The sequence below is a fragment of the Penaeus monodon genome, chromosome 29 (genome assembly GCF_015228065.2).
Source record: "Penaeus monodon isolate SGIC_2016 chromosome 29, NSTDA_Pmon_1, whole genome shotgun sequence".
Classification (NCBI taxonomy): Eukaryota; Metazoa; Arthropoda; class Malacostraca; order Decapoda; family Penaeidae; genus Penaeus; species Penaeus monodon.
Window position 1 is genome coordinate 29,987,434 of NC_051414.1, and position 1,211 is coordinate 29,988,644.

At 39.1% G+C, this 1,211-nt stretch overlaps 1 protein-coding gene across 1 annotated transcript in view; it reads left to right on the forward strand.

Moving 5' to 3' along the window:
- Nucleotides 1-1,211, forward strand: part of LOC119592135 — an 11,208-nt gene that overhangs the window by 1,192 nt on the left and 8,805 nt on the right. Inside the window, exon 2 of the mRNA XM_037940953.1 lies at nucleotides 69-197. Within this exon, the coding sequence (XP_037796881.1) occupies nucleotides 69-197 (129 nt within the window). The remainder of the gene's footprint in view (nucleotides 1-68; nucleotides 198-1,211) is intronic.

Genomic DNA, 1,211 nt, shown 5'->3' on the forward strand with positions numbered 1-1,211 from the left:
TCTCTCTCTCTCTCTCATCCATCTAAAACCCTATGTATATTAAAAACACCTTTACAACCCAATTACAGGCGCTGGAGTGTCGTTTGGTCTCGGAGATGGCGAGCGATCGTGTGGTGTGGCCTGTGTCTGCTGTGTCTCTGCGGGGTTTTGCTGAGGGACGCCTTGCCTTACCTCCTCCCGACGCTGTCTGATCACAGGTGTGTACAGCAGAGGATGTCGTTGGGGCGTTGTTATTATTACCTTGATAGGGGAATTGTTATTGTTATTACCTGGATGGGGGAATTGTTATTGTTATTACCTGGATGGGGGAATTGTTATTGTTATTACCTGGGTGGGGGAATTTTTGCTGTAATTACATGGAGGTTATCATAATTACTTGGATGGGGGAATAACTATTATCATTATTACCTGGATGGAGGAATTACTATTGTCATTACCTGAATGGGGGTATAACAGTTATCGGTATTACCTGGATGGGGAATAGTAGTTATCGGTATTACCTGGATGGGGAATAGCAGTTATCGGTATTACCTGGATGGGGAGTAGCTGTTATCGTTATTACATGTATGGGGGGAATTACTATTATCGTTATTACCTGGATGGGGGAATTGCTGTTATTGTTATTACATGGATGGGGGGAATTCCTGTCATTGCCCGTTTGGGTTGTTAAGTGACTGGTTTGTCGGTTTCTTTGGCGATTTCTTGGTTGATTGGGTAACTGGCGATGTTGTTTATTAGTCATTCTGGTTATTTTGATTTCTTGGTTAATGGGATACTTGGTTGTTTTCTTGTTAATTAGTGTATTGGTTGCCTGATTAATAATTTAACGGGTTGTTTAGATTTCTTGCTTAATTAATTACTTGGTCAGTTTGCTTTTAAGTAGAATAATGTGAAATGTTAGTGGCGGATAGTTATTAAATTTGTGGGTGGGTTACCTATAAACCTAGTTGAATTAGGTTTTAATCGTGATCTAGGTTTTAATCGTGAACCAGGTTTTAATCGTGAATTATGTTTTAATCGTGAATTGGCTTTGAATCGTGGATCGAGGTAGTCTGGTCGATCTGCTGCTGGAGTTTTTTTGGTACAGTAATTTTAGGTATAGATTGATATAACTGAAGGTAGATTTTAATTATTTTTTCTTTGGGTTAGATTGAAAGTAGATTTTAGTCGAGATTTTTCAGGTAAGTAGATTTTTAGGGCAGGTAAGTTAG